The 23424-nt window shown below is 41.3% G+C and overlaps 2 protein-coding genes across 2 annotated transcripts in view; one reads left to right on the top strand and one right to left on the bottom strand.

Moving 5' to 3' along the window:
• The window catches only part of LOC127660139 (slit homolog 3 protein-like), a 214405-nt gene that overhangs the window by 49804 nt on the left and 141177 nt on the right, over positions 1-23424 (bottom strand). The window contains exons 11-18 of the mRNA XM_052150230.1: positions 15919-15990; positions 13529-13600; positions 11291-11434; positions 10827-10990; positions 5445-5595; positions 3278-3352; positions 2595-2738; positions 784-927 (exon numbers count right to left, since the gene is read on the bottom strand). Of these exons, the coding sequence (XP_052006190.1) occupies positions 784-927; positions 2595-2738; positions 3278-3352; positions 5445-5595; positions 10827-10990; positions 11291-11434; positions 13529-13600; positions 15919-15990 (966 nt within the window). The remainder of the gene's footprint in view (positions 1-783; positions 928-2594; positions 2739-3277; positions 3353-5444; positions 5596-10826; positions 10991-11290; positions 11435-13528; positions 13601-15918; positions 15991-23424) is intronic.
• Positions 1-23424, top strand: part of LOC127660143 (stanniocalcin-2-like) — a 264689-nt gene that overhangs the window by 238324 nt on the left and 2941 nt on the right. The gene's annotated exons all lie outside the window — the stretch shown is intronic.

The following is a 23424-nucleotide window of genomic DNA, read 5'->3' as shown; positions in this document are numbered from 1 at the left end:
TGATTTGGGTTCATTTTTGTTTAGCAGTTCTTTGTTTACTTTCACTGAGAAATGCTATGCCGGTATTAATCTGTATTAAAAATGGATTGCACATAATTCTGTCAAGCTGTTCCCAATTTTTTTTACAGCATATAATCAAAAACAAAAGTGAAATGGCAGTAGAGTGCATTCAGTACATTTGCCTTTTTATGGACATGATCATTGCTCAAAATTTCTAGTGTATTTAAATCAACTGAGCAATTTTCCTTTTTTTTTGCCATTTTTAAATAATTCCCCCTGCACTCAGGGGGAAGCCAAAATTCTCTCATCTGAAGTTCAAGAACAACAGTTTTCAACCAAGACAAGAAAACATAACCTCATAATTAAAAAAAAAAAAAAAAACATCTGCAAACAATAACGCACTAGAAAATATGTGAGTTCTTTTGCTTGAACCACATCCTCATCCGCATTGCATATGGAGAAATAATACTGATTGGTGGTGGAGCATGACCCGATAAGATGTGTTTGACATCCTGCGTGTTTGAGCACAACGGAATTAAAATTTTAACATAAGCTTGTGGGTTTGGACAATGAAACTTTGATGAATAGTTTTATTAGGCAGCGAAAAGATTGTTTAGTTTTAAATTCTTCATAATTAGGTACTATTATTTCCATTTGTTTAACACTAAAGAATTTCAGTTGGTAATGAGTGCATAACTGACGAACTGAACCCATTATTCCGAGGTGCATGAACTGACCCAATGTCTAAGTGCATATGTGTGTGTGTGTGCTTGTAGGACTCACATGGTAGAGAGGGAGTGCAGGGTGTTGAAAGCTCCAGGGGCGATAGTGGAGATCCGGTTATCGTAGAGGGAAAGCAGGCGCACAGAGCTCAGGCCGGTAAAGGTGGCATTATCCACACAGCTGATCTGATTATTCCTCAGCATCCTGACGGGAACACAGTGGCAGGTCAGAACACATTCACTTTGACAGACAGCTACACTGAGCTTGTAGGGAGGGGGGAAAGGAGGGTGTATTAGGTTCTATGTCTGCTGTAATGCATTCAGTGAATGGCAGTTTTAAGGTATGATTGCTAACATGTCAATTTGAGAGAATGTGGTATGCATGCAGTGCTTGTGCACATGTGTACACAGACACCCATACACACATACTGTTGTAACATATGGATACATACAGAGACAGGGGTCTTGAATGAGTATAATTAAGTACTGTATGTCTAAAAAAAATCAAAAAGGTTTCTGTAAGGGATAGATAGAGGGCAGGGTTTGGGTATAAAAAATTTAATTAGCTCTCTATAAAAACAATACAAATCAATGTAAAGTCATCAACATGATATAAATACATCTGTTTGAGCATTTCTAATCTAACAATCTTTGGAAAATAAATTTGCTAAGAATTTAAAATCTGGCAAACCATCCTTTAAGGGACGTAATTTTTTCCCACTAAAAATGCAAACATTTTCATTTTAGCATTAGGGTTTGGTTAGTATTAGTATGTGATAATTATAATCAGCTTAATTTACTTAAAATAGAAGTTTATTGTTTAGTCTATGGTTTTCTAGTCATTTAGACAGCTAGGTAAATGTGTTTGTTTTGTCTATGATGACTTTGGAGAGTGGCCTTTGCAGTAATCATGTACAACTGCTCTATGAGATCTTGTCTATGAAGCAGACATGGGTCGCTGAGGCAGCTCGCTGCTTGACATGAGATAAGGTTAGAATAGCTTTTGTGTTTGTCTTGTTAAGGAGAGGTGAGGTGAGGTGCCCAAAAAAACTCAAGGCCTCCTAAAGGCCCTCAGCAGCACAAACAAGCTAAATGCAAACCAGAGCCTGCTGGTGAAAACCTGAAAGCAGCAAATTCGGCATTAAACTCTGACAAACAGGGTTCTGAGACGAGCAAACTCAATTTAGACACATACTCCAGGGATTTGAAAGCCACTAAATTCAATATTGCAGGACCATGATTCCATTTATTTCCTCCTATGCACTCCTCTCTCTCCAATTAGGCTAATTAGAGAGAACAGACCTAAGAAAAGCTCTATCGAGTCACTTCCATATTTTGGAATATGCATTTTATTAGCATCTCTTGGCCTGATAGCACTCCAGCATAGAGGACATTCCCATAAGTTTCTTAGAATAGCTTAATTCAACATCTTTATTAGATGTAACTATCTTAGTTTGGATTTTGCTGATAGTGAGGAATTTTGTTTGGAGAACATTTCCAGTGCCTTAAAGGAATAGTTTCCCCAATAATAAAAATTCTGACATTATTTACCCACCCGCATGTCATTCAAAACCCATAGACTTTCTTTATTCTGTTGAACACAAATTGATATGTTAGACAGAATTGTATCCTCAGTCACCATTCACTTTCATTGTATGGAAAAATTATGAATGAGAATGGTGACTGAGGCTAACATTTTGCCTTACATCTCCTTTTGTGTTTCATGAATGAGTAATTGAAGACAGAACCTTCATTTTTGGTTGAACTATCCCTATAACCTCGGTGTTTGTGCATTTATATTCAGATTATAACAGTACAAGGCTTTTCTCTTTTAAAAAATGAGCTCGAAGGTGCAATGGTGGTGATACTCACAGTGTTTTGAGGCCGCCCAAACCCTTGAACATGCGTCCGTTGACTGACTGCAATTTGTTTCCAGTCAACAGCAGTTCCAAAACCCCTCCGGTCCCATCAAATGCCCCCTCACGGATGTCCCGCAGTTTATTGTTACTCAGGTTTCTGCAAAGATGGAATTGAAGGAGACGTCAACTCCCCTTGAGCTCATATACACATACACTTCTTCTAAAGTATCTAAGACACACATACTATTTATTACTTTGACAAATGACAGAAAGCTGCAGTGCATTGCTACAGAGTGACATTTTTTTTTCATCATCACAAATGAATATGTTTTCATTGCATCCTAAACACACATTTATGATGATTCACTGCTTAATTTTAAACCGTGGTTCAGTAAAATGTAAGGTCACTCTTTTAGATCTGCCCAATTTATAACTGTGCTAGATAATAAGCAATTTCATGCATGATAAATCATTTGCTCTCTTCCTGAGCGAACATGGCTTTTTCCATTTTTGGAGTGGGCTGCAAATATTGTCTGACAGTAAATTACTGCATGTTTTTGCATTAGAATGGAATTTTCCAGAGGCTGTTCTGTCCTTGCTGTCCATTGCATATAAAACTGTTGACCTGAATATCACAAATATAGAAATGTTTTTAGCAGTCAAATATTTTTTAGAAGCAAATGAACAAATTTGTACATCTTGCGCAGGTTTGGGAGCTTCTTAAAGGCCCCTGTAGCCTCCAGGATGGAGATTTCATTGTCGTTCAGCCGCCTGGTGTAGAAAGAGAGAGACAGAGAAAGGTTAATAATTTAACAGTATGAAGAGTACTCACAAGGCATAATAAAGACAAGTAAATCTCACAGGAGCACGTAAGAGTGAGATGAAGACAAGACGAGACTGAGAATGATGATAAATGATTAGTGTTTCATTCCCGACTGAAAGCTTTTATGAAAGGGTGGTGTATGATCAAGACTGTGATGTCATTATGACAAATCAGTATCAGTCTCTCAGTGTGAGCCATTGATATGTGACTCTAATACACATTCATCTCTGGACCTCATAACCAGTCATATCGACATGCAAACAATAACACTTAATGTGGAAGAGGGGATAATGAGCAATGAAGATTATTTGATATAGACAGTGAGGCCTAAAAAAGGAAAGGAAACATGACAGCGGAAGAGAAAAGATTGTATAGTTTAGGAATGCCATACTACTATGCTACTTATACTATATGGTGTGTGTACTATGCATGGTTTGCAAATTGCATGGAATGCCAGAATGATGTACTGCATTTGCCAAAATGTGCAGTATATAATCAGAGCACATGCAGTGTGCATACTATATCCCACAACCAGTGCTGGGTAAATGGATTACATGTAATCTGGATTATGTAATTCAAGTACAAAAATCAAACACTTGTGATTAGATTACACTATAAAATCAAAGGTACAGTAAGTACTGTAAATGCAATCCAAAAGATTTTTACTGATTACAATTTTAGTTGGGTAATTTTTAATCGGTAACACATTACATTTTAGAAGTAAGCCTTTGCGTTTTGTACACTATGTACACTTGTTTCTACCTTACAATGACTAGCTAGGGGGCAAACACCCTTCAGCTGTCATGTTTTAAATGTGTTTTACATAAATACAATAATTTTAGAAATGTATATCCCAAGTAATGTACTTAAGCTTAGTTGAGATAATTGAAAGTCAGTAATTGTAATCTGAATGCACAAAATTACATTTGAATATGTTACACACATTTTTGGAATAAAAAGTAATAATATTTCTGTAACTAATTAATTTGTAATAATTGTTCACCCAACAATACTCTTATCCTTCTAAAAGTTAAAAATCTGCAACTTGGACATATTTCACCAAGTTGCAGAATTTTACATGCAAATTAGTGAGGTGAGGTCATGTGACAACAGTAGTAGTAGCATACTACAATTTAAATATTTTTCATTATATCTGTACTGTTTTACATACAGTTTTAGTTTATTAATTTTATAGCTTTTTTTGCATTTATTGGGAGAGATAGAAGTAGAGAATTGACATGAAACGATGGGGGAGGGATTGGGAAAATTGTATTCAAACTTGGATTGCCCGCATATAAGCATCACTGCAGAATGCATTGGAGCATGTGCATTGGCTGCACATCCATGTTTCAATATTTATTCATTTTTTTTAATGAAAAATAGTAGGGAATACACATTATATACTGAGCAGTTAGAAGTATGCTAGCATTCCATTGTAAACACAGCCAGAGTGACACAGGCTGGTGCAGATAAGGTCTAGACAAGGTTGAGAGAGACTCTTCAATCATTAGGGAGAAGAGAGTGCAGTAAATGCACCATGGCTGTCATTTTGCCTCCCCACAGTGCTGGTTACCCCAGCGGAGCCTGCCATGGGAAAGCACATCAGACATAAAGTGCTGGTTCCTGGTTGCTAGCCTTCCCGCAAGAGCTCTATAAATAAGCAGCTGTGCTAGTGGGTGCAAGCTGTAGTCACTGAGCCAAAGAAAGAGAGAGAGAGACAGAGTCGGAATGTGACAGATGACTTGAGTTGATGGGACTGCAGAGAGAACACCCTGATGTGTCCTTTACATATGAACACAAGGGCAAATGCATTGTCACTCTGACTAGCACTGCCCAGGGAGCACAGTGGCTGAGTGGCTAATGGTCTTGGAGAGGACCCTGATATTCGTTCACCATAGCTCAGCCGGGAATGGGACCTCACTAATCAGAGAAATGGAAAGAGAGGGATGAGGCCTCGAAGATAGAGGGACAAAGAAAGAAGTGAGGTGAGATTGTAACAAAGAATGTGCCCAGGAATGATTGAAGTTTGTGTTTTCTTACAGGTCAGTGGTGTGTTCAGGTAGGTGAGGGGGGATTTTGGTCAGTTTGAGGTTTGAGCAGTCCACCACCGTTCCTTCACACCGGCAGCGCTCAGGGCAAACCAGATCCTGGAAACACTCACTGCTAAGACGGGTACGGTAGTCCTCCGAACCTAACAAACACAAGAGACAACAACAAGATAAAGACAGACAATCAAACAGCTTATTTAGGCATCATAAACATTTGTAAATCACAAGAAAATTGTCAAAGACATGTCTAGCCCCCCTCCCCCAAAAGACAAATTATATTTGAATAAATATTAGTGCTGTTATTCAATAAAAAAAAATTAATCGCATTTGCTTAATTTTTTTTTTTGAAAGTGTTGAATTTTGAGTCTAAATATATTTCTTTTCCTGTCAAAATGCATTTATTTTCTTCTGAAGAAAGAAAACAAGACAATGTGTAACAATATATTGCTTTATTAACATTTTCCAAACAAAGCCTTCCACAGTATAAAGATAGAAATGTACTAAAATAGCACCAATTCAAGTAACACTAAACGTATCCCAAAGCCTATGTGGGAGTTTGACTGATAGGTTGAGACATATGTTTCATATACAGTACATTGCAATGGGATTTAAATCTCTTTAACTCTCATCCTCCACAATGTTAATCAGCAGGCAGAATATGGCTATCTGCTTTGTTAAACCAACTGTGAAGCCGTGTTCATGATTCAAGTCAGGGCGTCAAGCATCAAGCATCGCGTTGAACTTCACAGGATAAGCGCTTGCAGACAAAAACTTTTCATTCTGCGTTTTGGTGATAGTGCTTCTTTGGTAATTAAAAATGCACCTTACTTAAAAAAATATATATTTATGTCACAAGTTCCATCTAGGCTTGTTTTGTACAACAACTAGCGTTAAGAGCTCCTTTCCCCATCACTTTAACACTGACACTGAATAAATGCTGTGTGATTTTGTGGTTTGTGCATCATTGTATTTGACTCTGGGCAGACACATCACAAAGGTTCTTCCCTTCCAACCAGTGTTTAAGGGTAAATGCGTTAATCACGATTCAGAAAAACAAACGTGTTAAACTTTTTTAATTAATCACTGGCATCAATGTGTTAATTTTTACAGCTCTAATAATCACATTTATATTGGCATAAACATTTTTTTAATAAAAAAATGGTGCCAATTTTTAGGACCATTAAGATTTGTTACATTAAGAAAAAAAATTCTCTCAAATTTTTTACCCAATTTAGCATGCCCAATTCCCAATGTGCTCTAAGTCCTCGTGGTGGCGTAGTGACTCGCCTCAATCCGGGTGGCGAAGGACGAATCTCCGTTGCCTCTGTGTCTGAGACCATCAATCCGCGCATCTTATCACGTTACCACGGAAACTCCACGCGCTTGTGGAGGTTTCACACTATTCTCAGCGGAATCCACGCACAACTCGATACGCACCCCTTTGAGAGCGAGAACCAGATTATAGCGACCACGAGTTGTTTACACCATGTAACTCTACCCTCCCTAGCAACCGGGCCAATTTGGTTGCTTAGGAGTCCTGGCTGGAGTCACTGAGACATTGAGACTTTATTTTAAACACAATTAATCACACTTCCCCCCAATTCTTATTATTGTAATGCAAACAAAATTAATAAAAAATAATTCTCATTACACTAATGTGATTAATGTTTTTTAACGTTTTACTTAATTGTAAAGTTATTTATGCTCATAAATGTATTCTCATTTAATTAAAAAAATTATAATAATTGTAATACAGTCATTCTTTTTTGCAATTACAAAAACTCAAAATTAAAACATTCAGAAGCGTTATGATAATAAGAATTTAAGGTTGCATAACTGTCATTAAAACACTGTCACAATGCAAAAATCTGAAATGGTCCTAAAACTAGAACTAATATTCCTCATGTAAAATATAATTTCTTATTTTTGTCTTCATTTTGTGGTCAAATATGACCCTGACATACTCTTTGTAAGATTCAACCACACAGTCTCATAGGCATAAAATAAACAGTCATTACATTGACATAGAAAATTATATTTGCATTAAGAAAATGAAGCCCATTTAGGACTAATAAGATTTGCTGCATTGAGACATTACTTCCTTAACAATTAGGAACATTTTAAAATATCATTTAAATTGTAAAGTTTAAAATAATGCCACAATGCAAATCTAAAATGATCCTAAAAACAGACTTAAATCACTTCATATAAAATATAAATTCTCATGTTTTCTGTTTATTCTGTGGTAAAAAAATAACCCTGACATGTTCTTTTTGAGATACTCTCTAAGACAAAAAGGAAACAGATTATCAAAGCAACATATTTTTAAATAATGAACTCTACATCATTGTGCTTTAAACCATACACAAACACAAATACAGGCACTGATGTCTACTTGTGCACATACTCAAATTTCTTTGAAGAATACGGCACCATTGAGTGAGAGGTCAGGTATTGGAGGTCTGGCGCTAAGATGTGTTTTGACAGGGAAACACAGGCAGTTTCTGCATAACACAAGAGTTCTGGATTCCTGTGATAAGTCTGCTTCCCATCAGCCATCACTTGCATTACACTGTTTATCTTATTGCCAACATCTTCGTCTGACCACCCTGATGCCTCCAGTAAAAGACCCACAGCCAACAGGAGCACCACAGATTCAACTTTAGCCCTTTTAAACATGCAGACGCAGACTTGGAACATAGCTAGAGCTCTTCACAAACGTTCCGTTGTTCCTGGGTAAAAGAATGCCACCTTCTCTCCTCATGGTGGCAAAGAGAGTGCCATGCTGTGTGCGAATGTGTCCAGCGGTCCATGGTGCTTGACGGAACCATGTGAGGCTTGTGTAGGCGGCGGCACATGGTTAGATCAAGCACAAGAGACAGCTGCACCAAAGGCCAGAGTGGAGGAGCGGAGCGGGACGGAGAGGCAGGGAGGAGGAGGAGGGAGCAGCGGGGACACAACAGCTAGGAAGCTGCCCAGAACACTGGGCCACCATGCACATGGGCGGGCCTGCCCCTTTCTCTCGTTCCAGCATGGTCATTGAGACAGTAGCCAACTGGGAACACAGGGCCAGAAAAGAAAGACAGACAGACAGACAGACAGACAGACAAACAGACAGACAGACATAGAGACAATACACTGCAGAGGAGAAAAGGAGTGGAGCAAAGCCCTCTGCTACTATACATACACATATAAAACAGATATTTTTGAGTGAAACACTTATTTTGCTAGTGTAACCACACACTAGAGCACAGTAGCGTGTCTGTGTGCTGTTGTTGTGCACTTGTTATTGTTCTGCTATACTGACTGAACTTTAATGAGAAAAACCTGTGGCTTAATATCAAAGCAAACAGCAACTGCAGACTTCACAGAGTAGAATGACCTGCACTCCTCCCATCAAATAATTTCCTTCCAGGGCCCCGGTTTTGGCTGCGTGTGGGGCCCCGGTTCACACTCGTAAAGCTTCCTCTACAAAGCATCTTCAATCTGGTCCACAACAGTCAACATTGTCCTATTAGCACTCTGAAACCTGGCAGTGTGTGAGAAGAACTGCTCCAGGCCAGACTGTGCCACACACACACACACACACACACACAGAAGTGGAGAGGAATGCCAATGAGTGTGAAGCAGCGTATGCTGTGGAGAGCAACTTTTGGTGGGCCGGAACTCAAAGACATCGAAGTCATAGTTTATTAGATCAGACTAACTGTGGGTGAGACTGGTGGGCGGCAGTGGCTGAGCTCTGATTCATTCACTTGATTAACATTCTTTCTCACTGTGTAATGAGTTTGTGCATCCTACAGGTGCCTGATCTGACTGAGTGTCTTAAAGGGGCCATATTCTAAATTGTTCTAGCATTTTTTCCTCACTTGAATTCCACTTATAATGTCAGACAAGGTTCCTCGCACACCAAAAACAGCCATAATTTAATTGTTCATGACCATTTTCACACTCACTCTGATGCATTTAACCTGTTTTTGCACATCCTTTTTGAGCACAAACCATGAAAATGACATACCTGATCTTAAATGGTTGTTTGGACACAGTTGTAGTATCTTTTGAAAGAAGACACTTTGGGCTTTATTTCCCAAGTTTCAGAATTAATATATGTTGTTATTATTTACAGTTAGAGAAGCTGAAGTTTATAGCATTGGAAATATTTTGTGCTGAACATGTATTTATAATCTAAAAAAAACAATAATAAAAGTGCCAAGACAACCCAGAAATGCAATGTTCTCAAAGCCACAAGTCTAAAGAAGTTACGTTTCAAATTTGAAGATGATCTAACAAAATATTTGGTTCCTGCAAGCTTTTTTCTCTGAAAATCGCTGCCATTATACAGAGTAAAATTGAGGCTCCGCCTTTCAAGACGACACAAAATGTAACTACACTGCTCAGCTTTTATGAATAAAACTAAGCCACATTTTAAAAAATAGACTTTGGAGACATGCTCATTTTGTTTACAGGTCTCTAATTTATAAAATCATATACAGTTTTACAACATGAATGCTGCTCAGATTGCATAGTTTGTTGAAGAACGATGACGAAGGGTAATTCTATCAGGCGAGATATCATGTAAACAATGGAGAATATATCATTATTTCTCAGATGCATCACTTTTATGGACAAAAAGTGCTACTGGATGTTTTACAATGAACGCTTGACATGGACAATTGACCCAAGTGTGTTGAACTGGATTCATCTGGCGATCACGGTTTCATAACAAAGGTATGAAGTCCCGTTTTGATATGCATTTCATTTGTACTCCTGGCACAAACAACTAAATTGCTGTTTATGGAGCATTGCTATCATGAAACAGAGATCGGATATCAATGTTGAACCCTTAGACCTTTGAAAAGATGTATCATTTGTTAACATTAATTACATTTATAGACAGTAAATTATATTGTAAATGTAAGCAGAGTGACGTCACTCCCGAATGCGGTGAAATTGCGTATCAACAGGTTAACTAAAAAAGGCTGTTTTTGAGGCGGTCCCTGCTGAAAAGACCAGCACAGCTGATGACAAACTTTGTGTTTTAGATGCTGGAGTGCAAGTGTCCCCAAATGACCATTATTGTTGAACAGTGTCTAACCAACAAAAACTGGCCTAAGATCCTCTATTTTTGGAGAAGGGTACCTTTGAGAATTATTTCTTGTAATAAATGTATGTAATGTCTAACACACCTGCCAAGTTGCTAAATACTGAAGGTGTTGATATGTAAACTTCAGCAGCTTAGTTTCCATAAATGGTTTGGGTGGACTGGGAGGGAGTTTTGCATTGTGAAAATTATATTGTTTATCAAACTCATTTATTTCATGATGTGTCTTTTAAACAGTTTGTATGTTACATGTGTGTGTGTGTTAAACTCTACCTGTGCAGCGGAATTTCTTGCCCTTGACCTGACTGATGCGCTTGTTGGCGAGGCGCCGCGGGTGGCTGCACCGAGCTCCGCTGGTCTCAATCGGGTTGTCAAACAGGTAGTCAGCCAGCCACTTGAGATGACAGTCACACATGAAGGGATTCTGAGCGAGATGCCTGTGGAGGGCAAAAACAAATCAAAACCTTAAATTAAAGTTAAGAGAGGCAACATAATTAAGGAGACATTTTCAGTGATAACAATATTATTGCCAAACATTAATAAAAGTGGGTGAATCTTTTATTTTCAGTGCAAAATATTATCTCACTGCTATTAACAGTGTTGTTGTTTTGCTTTCTACTTGCAGCCAATTAATTACGAGGTGAAGGCAGCTCTGCTCAACAGTTGCTTAGAGACTGCAGTCTGGACTGAGTGTAGATGTGAAGGATGTGTTGTTTGCATGTGTGTGTGCAACTCACAGTGTTTTGATGGAACGCAGAGGAGTGAACAAGCTTTTACTGATGGTCTGGAGCTTGTTGTCGTAAAGGGACAGCAGGTTGAGGTTCTGCAGGTCTTTGAAGGTGTTCACTCGCAGACAGTTGATCTTGTTGGCATTGAGCAGTCTGGAAGATCAAACAGACGTTTCATTCCAATCACACAGCCCACTTATGAGCATTAGCACACAAAAATTCTGATACAGGGAATTATCACATACCATCATATCACATACCGTCTAAGGACACGTCCACATTAACATGTTTTCTTTTGAAAACATTATCGTTTCCAAAGTATTTCCAAAGTATAATAGTGCCAGAGTCCTAGTTCTAAAGTCTCAATGCCGGAAAATGCCGGTCCAGTGTGGATGAGAGGCATAAACATAGCAAATGCAATGTGTTATCAATCGAAAACATATCATTGTGGACATGGTTTTAGTAACAATTATCAGGAGGGGGAAAGCTAAAAAAAAAGGTCAAGGTTACACCTCAAGAACCAAAAGAAAACTGATGCTGCTACTTCCAAAATTATGCCCCCCCCCACAACAAAAATAAAACAAAAAACCCAAAACAACACACAAAACAAAAGTAAAGTGAAATAAAATAAAAAAGGAACATACTGTAATTACTGTCAATTTCACATTGTGTTATGTATGGTATTCTAGTAAATGCTTTGACAGCCTGTGTGTGTGTACAAATGATTTATTACATTTACTGGCTTTGATGTAATGATGAAATGTTTAATGGGGGCAGTTGAGTGTGTGTGGCTGTTATACAGAGATTGGCCATTTTTCTCCACCCTGTAAAATCTTTGTTCTATAATTCAGTCAACAGGTTCAAGGGCCCGTTTCCTATGAGCATTTCACTAATGGCTTAAGAGACAATAAAGCCTTTTTTATTTTCACTGTGCCTGACTGAGCAAAAAGCTGCTCTGTTTGAATACTTTTATGTTTTGGTTTAGAGCCTCAAGCGGACATCATGGCGGTTGCAATAAATTCAGAATCAGTGAAGTGCATAGATTTCCCAACGCCACAATAGGCAATAGTTGAATAGTGATTTGCATGTCCAAAAGTGTCCAAATACTTTTTGGGGCCACTGCAACTCACAGTATGGAATTCACATGAGTTTAAAGTGTTCAGAAGTCAATGATGTAAACACTAAACTGTCACAAACATTCAAATAAAAATAATGTAATTTAGTTCACAGCTCACAAAACTGCATTGAATGTGATTCCTGTCGATGCTGCTGAGTTGGATCCATCAATGTGTCATGTCATGAGTTCCTCCCTGACTTCCTGCCACCTCTGCGTCTCTCCCGTTCAGCCTGCCTGAATATTGACTAATGCAGTCATGTGCTTAATTACTGAAAGCCACTGTAATGAGGTTTTGTCTGGAGCAAATGCATGCATCGTTAGTCTACTCACAGGGTGAACTAATTAGGTTTGAGAATCTCCAAAACAAGAGAGAAAAATATAAAAAAGAAGAAAAAGGAGTGAATAAAATCTATACACAACTAAAAGATTGCAGAAACCTCAAAATAGCTTTGCAGAATAGCTGGAATGCCCTGAGGTGTTCCTTTGAAGAGGCTTTATTAAGAAAATCCATTAGGGATGAAGAACTCTAATTGCCGAAAACATAGATAATTTGTGTCATTATGGTAGTTAACAGCAAAAACATGGGCCGGGTCGCTCCGGTAAATCTATGGCATTTAAAAACCATAATAACCGCCAATGTTAGCTTATTTATGTGCTTCCACAATCCGTATGTGAAGAAGCCAGCCATCAGAATTTCTCAAAATCATTAGAGTAAGCCCAAACAGGCCCATTAGAGCTGACAGACTTACCTCAATTTAGCACGTTAAATACAGAAATTATGTTTGAGCAATGTTTTCATGTCTACACAAACATAAGTAGGAGAGAGGGATATGTTTAGCAAGCAGGTCCAATTTGCATGCTAATGATCTTGAGAGTGCTCTCCAGAGAAACCCAGAATAAAACTTGGTACCACTTTGTCCTAAAACAGAGCACACTCTTCGTGCTTCTCTTTGAGCTTGATTTCCTTTTACAAGAAAAGAAGGAATTGTTCTACCTCCCACAGCCCAACGTGCCCAACTGTACCGCACAAACGTATTCTCATTGTGGGGGGCACACACCCCGCATCCACACATATATTCACACACAGAGGGTTTTATCTTAGCAGGTTGTGTCACACATGTGGTACTCACAGCAGCTGCAGAGAGACCAGGCCATCAAACAGTCCTTTTGGGATCTCAGCAATCTTGTTTCCATACAGGACCCTGCAAAAACAAAGATACAATGTTAAAGGATTAATTCATACAAAAATTATTCTAAGTTTCTATTAATATGTACTATTTATTAATGCAGCTCATTCCATACGGCCAGAGTAAATAGAGACCATGTCTGTCAAGCGGCAAAAAGAAAAATAAAGCCCCATAAATGTTGTAAAAATGACTCATATGCTATATTTCAGGTCTTCTGAAGTCATACGATGGATTTTGTGAAGAACAGATGGAAAAATGAAGTTGTTATTCATTAAAAATCTTCCCCTCCGCCAAAGCTTACACCAAGCCTGCATTAACGTCTAGATTCAAAACGGCATTGGTTCTTGCATATGTAATACCCGGACAATATTTAACAGGAATTTTGAATTGTGGATGTGAATGTGGACTAGAAACAAGCTTTGGGATGCACATGAATCATGTGGACTACTATTATGATATTTTTATTATTCTTAATTTGGAGCTTGACAATCAGAACTATTGTTGTATACTCAAATATCTTTCAAAAATGTCTAATTTTTGTGCTCCATGGAAAAATAACAACATTTGGGTATGGAACAAGAGTGAGTACTTTTAATAGAGTACAGTAAATGAAACCATGATGTCTCAATATGTTAGAACTCATTAAGCATCTTAAAGGGATAGTCCATCCAAAAATGAAAATTCTCATCATTTCTTCACTCCCATGCCATCTCAGATGTGTATGACGTTCTTTCTTCAGCAGAACCTATACTATGATTTTAAGAAAAATATCTCAGCTTTGTTGGTCCTTTCAAGGCAAGTTAATGGTGGCCAAAAATCTGAAGGTCCAAAAAGCAGATTAAAGCAGCATAAATGTAATCCATTGGACTTCTAGGTGTTAAATACATATCTTCAAAAGCAATATGATAGGTGTGGGTGAGAAACAGATCAATATTTAAGTAATTTTTTACTATAAATCTCCACTGTCGTTTTTCACTCTCACATCTGAACGTCACATGTGATGCTTGTTTTGTTTCACTTTCATATCTCAAAGCGAAAGTGGATATTCATAGTAAAAATGACTTACATATTGATCTGTTTGTCACAAACATCTATCATAATGCTTTTGAAGATATGGATTTAAGTACTGGAGTCATGTGGATTACTTTTATGCTGCTTTTATCCGTTTTGTTTTACCTTTACATTTCGGCCACAATTCACTTGCATTGAAAGGACCAACAGAGCTGAAATATTCTTCTAAAGATAATTTGTGTTCAGAAGAAAGAAAGTCATACACATCTTGGATGGCTTGAGGGTGAGTAAATGATGAGAGAATTTTCATTTTTGGGTGAACTGTCCCTTTAAAACTCAATTATTTTCTGATAAAATGTGTGTATTTGTAATTGTGTGTCTTCTTGTGCATATTTTTAGCTTTATTCCTACTCCCTGCAAGACAGCAGCGCACCTTTCTCTCCTCAGTGTGTCTTCCATCACGCAGTGTGTGCAAATAAGATGGCAGTGGGGTGAGCTCTGTCTCATGTACAGCTGTGTGGGCCGGCCGCAGCTAGATAGATCTGACCAAATTAATATTCGTACGCTGAGTCTTCTGTCTCTTTCTGACTTGTTGTGGTGTTTTAAATGAAAGTCCTCCCTTGTGTTCACACTCAAAGGGACACACACGTAGGCAGACAGTGGGCGTCTCGTCTCCATTCTGTCAGCCTCCTGTCAGCTGATTTATTTGACACCTGTCTGGTCACCTGACTGTCTACATTAACGCACGTCCATTATCGTTGGCATCGAATAAAAATGATAAATGTATTAGTATCTCAGGTGTATAAATTTATATATCTCTGTATAATTTGTGAAATGCTTCCATGCTAAAACAACCAGCATAACTCGTCACCTGCAACACAATTTTCTCAATCAGTAAGAAAATACTTGTTTTCCAATAAAAATATCTTACCATATTTTATACAAGATACATATACTCGAAAAGATTAATTTTGATTAAGTTACCCTAAGTAACCTTAAGCAAATGTATCTTGTTTAAACGATGTGTACTAATTTGTACTGGAAAACAAGACAAAGATACTGATAGAGAAAAAACTAATGTAAGTGTATGCTGTGCTTCCAAAACTAGCTTAACTAACAAGACAAATTAGGCTGGTTGACCATCCTCAGCAGGTAAGATTTGCATTTTACTGGTTAACAGAATGGCTATGGTGGTCCACCATCTAGACCAGCACCAAACCAGCATAAACCAACCTTGATCAGGATGGAAATTCATGCTGGTCTAAACAGGTCTTTTCAGCAGGGTTGTGTTTGTGTGCATGTGTAACAGATTGAACACTTACAGCGAAGTGAGGGAGCGTAGGCCACTAAATGCATCTTCTGCAATTTCGGAAATCTGATTCTTGCTCAGGTCTCTGCAATAACATTAAACACATACAAAAAGAGATATTACAGCAGACTGTTAGACCAACAAAGAGATAGTTTGTATATTTGTCTGACAGTAGGTCAATACCCCATAAATACCTAAAAAAACACAATACTGAGATGGCAACCATTAGCATCTAACCTTTAAGGTCCTCTGTCATAGAATGGAAGCTATATTTACGTGTTTGCCAGTTTTGGCTTAAATGGAGTGGAGTTTTGTGGGTTACTTTTGAAATGATTTCCTAAAGGGTGCACAGCAAATAATTATGGCAAAAAATATCCAAACATCCTTAAAAACAAGGTACATTTACCTTAAAGAGATACCAAAACATTATTTAATTTATTGTTTGCTCACCATGTTGTTCTAAACCAATATTACTTTCTTTTTCGGTACACAAATGGAGAAAGTTGGAAAGACAAAAAACTGCTCATTGATGTCATACAATGGCACCTCCTGAAGCTTTAAAAGAATGCAGTGTTATAATTCAGACATCTAATAGATTTTTCAATGTGACTCACGCCTTGTTCTGAAGGCAAATTATACGTTTTGGTGAGAAACAAACCAAAATCGAATTGATTATTTAGTGAAAATCTTGACCGACCATTGCTCTCCAGTGTACAAAACTCCAGCTACGTGGCCTTGCTTCAGAGATGGAGCGTTCCAGCGAAAACTCACTTCTTGGTACAATCAGACCACCACAGAGATATTAACAACAAAAAACACAATATAGCTGCACACAAACCAGAGAACTGAACTTACACAACATGTCTGAAGTGTTTGAAGTCAAAGAATATACTGTATGCATTTCTATGACTAGCATTATTTGTATGAACTGTAGTACTCAGAAATCAAACTGAGATAGGTTAAAGAGCCGCACGTACACATTAAGGAGCCACAGTCAGATAGAGAGTCTTACCAAAAGTGAAATGGAAGAATCTGAGAGAAACCGGAGGGAGTGGAAATGTCTATCACGTCTTCTTCCGAACTGGTGTATGTGTAACTCTGAAAAGAGCAAGATCTCAGCAAATGTAACATTCTCTGCCAAAATCAAGTTGTTTTTAGACGGATATTGAGATGCTGGCTTCAATTTACTGTTATGACAAAGATTTTGAACCAGTGCCAGTTAACAGCGGACGGGACAGCACAGATTGACACCGCAAATAGAAACAAAGTGATCAACGGAATGTCCAATCGCTCGTCGGGGATGGTTAAGACGAAAACGTCTCGGGTTACATGTGTAACTCTTGTTCCCTGAAAAAGGCGGAACGAGATGTTGCGCTGCTAAGCACTACGGGGGAACAGCTTTCGCTGTGAGCTGAGCTGAAATAATGTGTGGAACACGTCAATGAACATTGACCGGAATTTATAGCCTCGGTTGATGTAATCATTAGATGCACCTGAGGCCAGGCTATAAATGGATACGTCACCAGGTGTCGTCAGATACTTCTTTTTGAAGAGCAGTCCTGGGACGTCCCAGTGCGGCAAAGCAGCGCAACATCTCGTTCCGCCTTTTTCAGGGAACAAGGGTTACACATGTAACCCGAGACGTTCCCTTTACTAAAGGCTTCACTTTGATGTTGTGCTGCTAAGCGCTACGGGGAACGCAATACCCACGCTGCCGCACTTGGGGCTGTCCGGACCCCTACGGTTGTGCAGTGTACTCACAAAAATGCGAGAGGTCTCAGACATGAGCTTGAGATGTCGACTCAAGGGCATAAGAGCCCGGAGTAGCATAAACATCTAAACCATTACATTTTTATGAATGTGTGTGGAGAGGACCAGCCTGCCGCATCACAAACTTGTTCAGGCATGAGCTGAGATGTCGACTCAAGGGCATGAGAGCCCGGAGTGCAGAACATCCAAACTAAAAAGTCCAATGAATGTGTGCTGGCGAGGACAACCTGCCGCATCACAAACTTGTTTAGGCATGGGCTGAGATGTCGACTCAAGGACATAAGAGTCGGAGTAGCAAAGCATCTAGCCCATAAAGTTCGATGAATGTGTGCGAAGAGAACCCTATCGCAACACAAACTTGCCATAAAACTGATGAATGTGAGCGGAGAGGACCAGCCTGCCGCATCACAAACTTTCTCAGGCATGAGCTGAGATGTCGACTCAAGGGCATAAGAGCCTGGAGTAGCAAAGCATCTAACCCATAAAGTTCGATGAATGTGTGCGAAGAGAACCCTATCGCAACACAAACTTGTCATAAAACTGATGAATGTGAGCGGAGAGGACCAGCCTGCCGCATCACAAACTTGCTCAGGCATGAGCTGAGATGTCGACTCAAGGGCATAAGAGCCCGGAGTAGCAAAGCATCTAACCCATAAAGTTCGATGAATGTTTGCGAAGAGAACCCTATCGCAACACAAACTTGTCATGAAAACTGATGAATGTGAGCGGAGAGGATCAGCCTGCCGCATCACAATCTTGTTCAGGTATGAGCTGAGATGTCAACTCAAGGGCATAAGAGCCCGGAGTAGCAAAGCATCTAACCCATAAAGTTCGATGAATGTGTGCGAAGAGAACCCTATCGCAACACAAACTTGTCATGAAAACTGATGAATGTGAGCGGAGAGGATCAGCGTGCCGCATCACAATCTTGTTCAGGTATGAGCTGAGATGTCGACTCAAGGGCATAAGAGCCCGGAGTGGCAAAGCATCCAAACTAAAAAAGTCCAACGAATGTGTGCGGACGGGACAACCTGCTGCATCATAAACTTGTTTAGGCATGGGCTGAGATGTCGACTCAAGGGCATAAGAGCCCGGAGTAGCAAAGCATCTAGCCCACAAAGTTCGATGAATGTGTGTGAAGAGAACCCTATCGCAACACAAACTTGTCATAAAGACTGATGAATGTGAGCGGAGAGGACCAGCCTGCCGCATCACAAACTTGTCCAGACATGAGCTTGAGATGTCGACTCAAGGGCATAAGAGCCCGGAGTGGCAAAACATCCAAACTATAAAAATCTAATGAATGTGTGCGGAGAGGACAACCTGCGCATCACAAACTTGCTGCAGAGGGAGACCTCTAGCCAAGGTTTTAGAGGAGGAGTGCCCTCTGGTAGAGTGCGCCCTGAAACCTACTGGCGAAGCTTGACCCGGCGCCTCGTAGGCCCGGGCAATAATGAGGATGCCTCTTTGAGGGCACCCCGCCCACCAAGCCGTGGCAAACCGCAGTGGCCAAATACAGCCTGGCAGTGGCGAGGCAAGTGCCAGCTGACAGTTCTTTCTACAGAAAATCCAGAACTGAAGCAAACTGGCAGTTAGCTGGTTCTGTAATAAGAACTTTAGCAGAAGGAAACGCATGCAGGCGCATTTGCGTTTCTACGTTCAGCCCCTCCCGAGGGGAGGGAGACTAGGCGACTCGGGGAGAAGTAGAGGAGACATTAGCTATCAACAGAGGCGAAGAGGTCCTCTTCTGCCCTGTAAAATCTACCCAGATCAGTTCCAAGTGGAGGAGCCCTAGCACTTGAAATGCTCTCGATGACCTCAAGGATGAGAAGGTCCTCCCTGTTCGAATCAGCCCAAGGCGAGCCGTCGAGGAGAGGAATTAACTCCGAGAAACATATCCTGTTCGGCCAGCGCTAGCTCATTATTAGGAGGCAAGACCCTTGCTGGTGAACATTGCCAAGACTCCGGGAGCAGAGAAACTGGGAGAGAAACACATACAGACGCATTCTGGGTCATGTATGTGTCTTAACGTCCAGACCCAAGGGGGCTGGGTGATTTCAGGGAGAAGTAGAGGAGACATTGAGCTATTCATAGAAGCGAAGAGGTCCTCTTCTGCCCTAAGATCTCACCCAAACTTGTTCCAAGTGGAAAAAGCCCGGCATTTAAAAAGGTCTCGATAACCTCAGGAGAGAGCCCTGTGTCCCTCAGTTGGTACCCTTAGGGGCCAAACATGAGATTCCACAATTTGGGGCAGGGATGAAATATTGCCCTGTGCCTGAGATAGAAGATCCTTCCTGTTCGGAATCGCCCAAGGTGAGCCGTCGAGGGAAGAGATTAGCTCCGAGAACCAAGCCCTGTTTGGCCAGCGCGGTGCTATCAGTAAGAGGCAAAAACCCTTGCTGGCGAACTCTGGGCAACTACTACCTTAGGGTGGAGTTCTTAACTCCCCTGTTGGTATTTCCTGTCTGGACCGTAAATCTGCTCCCGTATACAGGCATCCAGGGATATAACTGACCTGAGTGACAGGAGCTTACCCTGGGCCCTAAGGAGAATCCGACGTGTCAGAAATACAGCTGACAAGAGCGTGGGTCTCCTTGAAGATTTATGTAAGAGGCTACAGCTGTATTGTCCACCCGCACCAAGACATGGCAGCCTCAGGAGGAGGTATTTCAGGGCCAGAAATACAGCCATCAACCCGAGACAGAGACTGTGACAACCGAGGCTGATGACCCTCCTATCCCCTTAAGCTGGGCGACCACTTAAGGCCGCTACCCGCTCATCAGGGAGGCGTCTGTCATTAGCAGTCTGCGACAACAAGGCGCACCTAGAGTGGGACCCAAGGCAGAAAACCGAGGTCTGAACCACATAGGAAGGGAGCGAAGCCTGAGTAGCGTAACCCTATTTAGCCCAGGGGTTTTGGCCCTTGGAAGAAATCCCTGGCTTTTGGCCACAACAAAAGCGGTCTCATGAGCAGAAGGTCCAGAGGGATCACCGTGGGCGCGTTAAGCCCTGAGACCTGGAAATCGTTGGTACTGATAACAGTGCAACCTTGACCTAGCCTGACTTTGCTCAGGGTGATCTGAATGGACTCAATCCTAGCGGGAGACAGTTGTGCCCGCATTGAGATTGAACTCCATATGATGCCCGATAGACAGTGTTCTGAGTGGGAGAGAGGACGCTTTTCTTGGCGTTGAGCCTCAACCCCAGAGAAACAGATGAGCTAAGGCGATGTCCCTGTGCTGAACTGCCAGTTCCTGGAACTGCGCTAGGATCAGCCAGTCGTCTACGTAATTCAGAATGCAGATGCCCGGAGTCGCAAGGAGCCAGCTACATCATGCATTGTGAATGTCGCGGGTAAAAGGGCTAGGCTGAGTGAAAGAACCTGACCCTGGAAGACTTAGCCCCGAAGTGAACCTCAGGAACTTTCCATGTTGTGGCAGAACTTCTAAATGAAGTATAGAAGTGCGTCATAAGATCGATGGTGACCAGCCAAAGCGAGTTGTAGGGCTTGAGACACGACCGTCTTGACAGGCATCATCTTGGACTTGAACACCCACGGGTAGTTCAAGCTTTAAGATCTAAGCCAGGCGCCACCCCTCACCCTCCATGGGAAGCGGGAAGTATTTAGTGTAATAACCTAACTCTCTCTCTGGAAGGGGAACACATACCATGGCCCCTTTAACCAGGAGATTGAGTTTTTTTTGTTTTTACAAAAAGAAATCCGGTTCTGGTAGTGAGAACACGCCGTTGAAACACGGAAAGCGTGAGAGAATTAAATCCTGACGCCCTTATAAGACCCACAGAAAAGAATATATCCGGCAGAAGTTTCCACGCTGCCAGGATCTCTGAGATGGGTATTATATTTTAACACTTCCTGTTGAGGGTTGTCGGGTGTTTAGCGTCCTGAATAAAATGCAGGAACAGCGAAAACACCCGATTTTGACGAAGCCTCTGCAACCCGAAACACCAAGAGGTGGCGGGAATGGAGGGGCTTCGAGGGGGTACCGGGAGGGGTGAAGTGAAGCACGCGCCCGTCCGAGGGAGCTACCCCTAATCTAGGCGCAAGACCGTCAGGGTTTTCTCTTACTAGAATTTATAGTCCTGAGGTCTTGCTTCGGGGGCTGGCGAGGCGCGAGACTGTCCCCAATCCCTGGGAGGAGGAGCACGACTAGCCACGCTTTGCTTTTGAGCCTCCCTTCAGTCAGGACCGAGGTGGGTCTGAGGCTTGCTTGTCAAGCGCAGAACCCACACTCAGGTTGTCCAGGAGGTCAGCCTGGTACGCCTGAAAAACAGCATAGTGTGCAGAGCAGCACCAGCCTGACCTGCTGCTTGATAAGCCCTTCCCACTAAAGTGGAGGTTGTCTTACAAGGCTTTGAGGGAGAGAGGGCTTCTTAAGTGGCGATGCCGAGCCCGGCGAGATAGCCCTCAAGCGTCTCTTCGACCGGCGGCATCACTGAATACCCCGTGCCTCAGCACCCACGATAGTCGAATATAATGGCGTCGAGGGTATGTGAACACGGGAAGAAAATATATATATATATATATATATTTTTTTATTTTTTTTTAGGGGTTCTCCATGAGAGAAAAGCTCTTCATGGAGGTTATCAAAGAAAGGAAGGGACCCATGAGGCGTTCCCTTTCTTAGACTGGAAGATAAAATCTATCCCCTAATTTGGAGCGTTTGGGGTCTCTTTTTACGTGGCCAGTCCAATCTGGCAACCGCACGAGTAACAACATCGAGCAATTCCTCCGTATATTTTTTTATCGCGGACGGAAGCTTCGGAGGCGGAAGAGAATTGCGATCCACCTCATGATCCGAAGAAGCTTCGGAGCGGCTCGAGATCATGTGAAGGACCAGCTGGGTTTGGGGAGAGAGTGAGAGAAGGGATCAACCCATCTCTTGCTCCTCAGCCAAATCCATGCACGCAGCCCCACGAACGATCTTTTACGTGAGTGCTGACTCCGGAAGCAAGCGAGGCGAGCACGACGCACTCTGCCTGTTAAAGCAAATCGCAGTGCTCGCACCCGCCCTGCTGTAACGCGAGAGCAGCGTGCTCTTACCCCCAAACAAACAGCAAAAACTGATGTATGCCGTCTTCAGCTATAGACCGAGAAGAGAGGAACACGCACCGTTTGCTTTCAGTCATTCTCTCTTTTTTTTAAATATATATATAATATTTTCTAAACAGAAGAGAAAAATAGAACAACATTCACTGCACACTGCCTAACTGATTCTATCTCCTAACAGAGGAAAGAAAGTTTTGACAGGGTGTGTGAAACACACAGAAACAGAATCGCTCTGAAAAAAGAGTTACTGACGACACCTGGTGACGTATCCATTTATAGCCTGGCCTCAGGTGCATCTAATGATTACATCAACCGAGGCTATAAATTCTGGTCAATGTTCATTGACGTGTTCCACACATTATTTCAGCTCTGCTCACAGCGAAAGCTGTTCCCCCGTAGCGCTTAGCAGCGTGTAAAATAGCTCAAGGATGGGCAAGGAGGAGGCGAGAACCGGCTTGTCAATATAAATGATAATTTAATGAAAACTTAAACCAAAACACATAAACAAACACACACGACGGACATGCCCATAATTCTCTCTCTCTCGAACCATCGTCACCGGCCGCCTTTATCCCTCGTGCGCCTCATCAGGCCGATTGGGGACCGGGCGCGCGATATTCTGATCGGCCGCGCCCCCCCTCCGCTCCACACAGCGCAACATCAAAGTGAAGTCTTTTGTAA

This window comes from Xyrauchen texanus, chromosome 19 (genome assembly GCF_025860055.1).
Source record: "Xyrauchen texanus isolate HMW12.3.18 chromosome 19, RBS_HiC_50CHRs, whole genome shotgun sequence".
Classification (NCBI taxonomy): domain Eukaryota; kingdom Metazoa; phylum Chordata; class Actinopteri; order Cypriniformes; family Catostomidae; genus Xyrauchen; species Xyrauchen texanus.
This window is presented reverse-complemented; position numbering and strand designations above follow the sequence as displayed.